Source organism: Microtus ochrogaster, chromosome 21 (assembly GCF_000317375.1).
Source record: "Microtus ochrogaster isolate Prairie Vole_2 chromosome 21, MicOch1.0, whole genome shotgun sequence".
In the NCBI taxonomy this organism is placed as follows: Eukaryota; Metazoa; Chordata; class Mammalia; order Rodentia; family Cricetidae; genus Microtus; species Microtus ochrogaster.
This window is the reverse complement of record NC_022022.1, coordinates 3,005,875-3,009,065: the sequence shown is the minus strand read 5'-3', so window position 1 is coordinate 3,009,065 and position 3,191 is coordinate 3,005,875. Positions and strand designations below refer to the sequence as shown.

The following is a 3,191-nucleotide window of genomic DNA, read 5'->3' as shown; positions in this document are numbered from 1 at the left end:
GGTGGTGGTGGTGGTGGTGCACATCTTTAATCCCAGCACTTGAGAGGCAGAGGCAGGTGAATCTCTGTGAGTTGCAGGCCAGCCTGGTTTACAGAGAGGAACCTTGCCTCAAAAAACAACACAAAATGTAAGGTAGAGGGCAGTAAAGGAAGACACGTAACATTGGCATCTGGCGTCTCTATACATGTGTGTACATGCACCCATCTACCCACAGATGGACACATGAACACACACATAAGGTGGAGAACAACTGAAGACACATTGGTCTCTGGCTGCTATGTTTGTGCACACGCACTTGCACATATATGTTAAACACACGTGCAGTTTATAACATGCTTTCTGTTGATTCTTAAATTTTTATGAGCTCACTATATATAGGAACGGGTTTGTTAAAATGCCTTCATGTATGTGTATAATGTATTTTGACCATGACCTCTTGTTCTACTGTAGACCGATACCTCTTCCTCTTATCAATCAGTCCCTATTCTATTTTAATGTCTTTTTTCTTCTTATTTCTTGACCCAGTGAGCTTAGCTAATTATTATAATTTTTATTAAACCTGTAATTCTTTGCTTTTTGTACTTTTAGTTACCTAAAGAAAATAGTTTTAGGAAGAGCTGGGAGTAAATCAGAAGTCCACAGGTAGAGCCGGGTGATGAGCTGTGTCTGGAATCCAGTGGTTGATGAGCATTGATGCAGAAATGAAGTGCACAGGTTTCCCTTGTTCTGACCTCCTTTTCTCTACCCGGTGCCCACCCAGGCTACAGCCAAGACTCGTTCTTCCCAATTTGGTGTGAGCAACTTTCAGACTTCCTCCTCCTTCAGTGCTATGTCTCTCCCGGGTGCTCCCACGGCCTCCCAGGGTACTGCAGCCTACCCTGCTCTCACCAACCGTGCATCCAACTTCCGTAAGTTCAGATGAGAGGGAAGAAAACAAGAAAACCAAACTACTAAAGAAGGAGGATTTGGTGGTTAGAATTGTTTCCCTGTGTCCTTGATGTGCTGACCTAGTTATAAAGGAAATGCAAAGTCCCAGTCTGTTTGAAATTAAAAACCTTGCAGAGAGGATGTTGAAATGGCCCACTGGGGGTGAAGTGCTTGACTCACAAGCCTGAGTACCTGAGTTAGTCCCCAGAGCCCGTGTACAGGAGCAAGCTGACTCCACTATGATGTCTTGTGACCATCAGGAGCCACAGCACATATGCTCACATGCACCAAACACAAAACAGTAATAAACTTTTAAAACCTTTATAAAAAGTGCTGTAGGAAAACTATCTCAACACTTGCAATAAAAACCACATGAGTTATTGTAAAATTTACAACACTAGTACTACAAAACCCACATATACTTAATGGAATGCATATTTAAATTAACAGAATTCTTTAGAAATGCTGTCTCAAGAATGAAACTTAATTTGAGACTGGGCTTTGAAGTAGAGGCATTGGTTAGCAGCTAGATGGGCAGAAGGTATCATATATAAAATTACTAAGTTTTATGTAGCTGTGTGCTGGTTTCTCTCTTCCATTGAAATTAATAGATTCAAGCTGTTTATCCTTAACTACATTTCTAGCTCCTGAGAGTGGACAGACTTCAGGACAGTTCCAGACCCGGACAGCAGAGGGTGTGGGTGTCTGGCCACAGTGGCAGAGCCAGCAGCCCCATCATCGGTCCAGTTCCAACGAGCAACATGTTCAGCCAGCTTCAGCACAGCCATCTAGCCAGCCTGAGGTCTTCCAGGTGAGTAGATACATACTTCGGAGAGAGAGTGAGTCAGGGAGGAGAGATAGAAGGGAGCATGCATGGCACTGATTGGGGTCGTATGAGGAGATGAGCAGAAGGGAAGACAGAAAACTAGGGGTGAATATCAGTAATTGTCATGATCATTATGAACACACTCGTTCAGACCAGAATTACTGATGTGAAGCACCGTGTAAAGATAATGAAGGAAGTTATTTTATTTCATGTACAGAGATCTACATCTCAAAGTAGCTTTGGATTTAAATAGGATAATTTAAAAGTACACTACAAAGAACATACTGATTATAGCTATAAATATCTGTTTTCCCCTGAGGGGTGCTATAAGATTGAATGGGATAATCTTAGGCAGAGAATAAACTAGTCAAAAACACAGCAAAAAGAAGACAAAATAGGGTTTGGTCGGAAACAAATGTGATGAGATACATTTCAGACATGACTGTAAGGGTTAAGTGAAATGTTGGCATGCATATTTTCTTCCTTTGAAAATATCAACTGGGGCTGGAGACATGACTTAGCTGTAAAGGGCACTGACTGCTCTTCCAGGAGGCCTGGGTTCAATTCCCAGCACCCACATGGCAGCTCACCACTGTCTGTACCTCCAGCACCTTAACACAGACACACATGCAGACAAACACCAGCGCACAGAAAAATTAGAAAAGAAAGAAAATATCAAGGCCTAGAAACAAGAAACTATAGGAGGAAGATGGAGACAGGACTAGGAAAAAGGCTGTGAGCCGAGGCTTCTGCAGGTCAAGAATGGTGGGCAGGGAATGTTGAGGGGACACAATAAAAGTAAGGGTGTGTGACCCAAATCTAATCTTTTTCTTCATTAGGAAATGTTGTCCATGCTGGGAGACCAGAGCAACAGCTACAACAATGAAGAATTTCCTGATCTAACTATGTTTCCCCCCTTTTCAGAATAGAACTATTGGGGTGAGGATAAGGGCGGGGAAAATCACTGTTTGTTTTTAAAAGCAAATCTTTTGTAAACAGAATAAAAGTTCCTCTCCCTTCCCTTCCCTCACCCCTGATATGTACCCCCCTTCACCCCTTGACTCTGAAGTAACATTTATAGAAGAAATGAAATGAATTCCCAGGCTTTTAGGGTCCTCTGAAAATCTGAAGACAGGTGAGGTTGGAAGTCCTGTCCTTACGTCTTCTTACCAGAAGTGGCACAGAAGTGGTGTTTGCCTGAGTCAAGGGGCAGAATAGAAGAACCTGACAGCACTAATTGCCTTGGAGACTGTGGCTTGTTTTGAATACAAACTCTGAATAGAATGGAGGAGAGGAGAAAGAAACATCCTCATAACCAAGGATCATGAAAATTCATAGGTATATGTGGAGCTTTAGGAGGTGAACAATCCCCTGGAAAGAAACATGAAAGAGTGTGTGTGTGTGTGTGTGTGTGTGTGTGTGTGTGTGTGTGTGTGTG

The 3,191-nt window shown here is 42.6% G+C and overlaps 1 protein-coding gene across 3 annotated transcripts in view; it reads left to right on the top strand.

Annotated features, from left to right (window-relative positions):
• Positions 1-3,183, top strand: part of Arnt (aryl hydrocarbon receptor nuclear translocator) — a 71,942-nt gene extending 68,759 nt beyond the window's left edge. For all 3 annotated transcript variants that reach the window (XM_026784005.1, XM_013349866.2, XM_013349865.2), the window contains 3 exons: positions 761-908; positions 1,572-1,738; positions 2,593-3,183. In XM_026784005.1, the coding sequence (XP_026639806.1) occupies positions 761-908; positions 1,572-1,738; positions 2,593-2,682 (405 nt within the window). In that variant the 3' untranslated portion in view covers positions 2,683-3,183. The remainder of the gene's footprint in view (positions 1-760; positions 909-1,571; positions 1,739-2,592) is intronic.
• Positions 3,184-3,191: the final 8 nt, after the last annotated feature.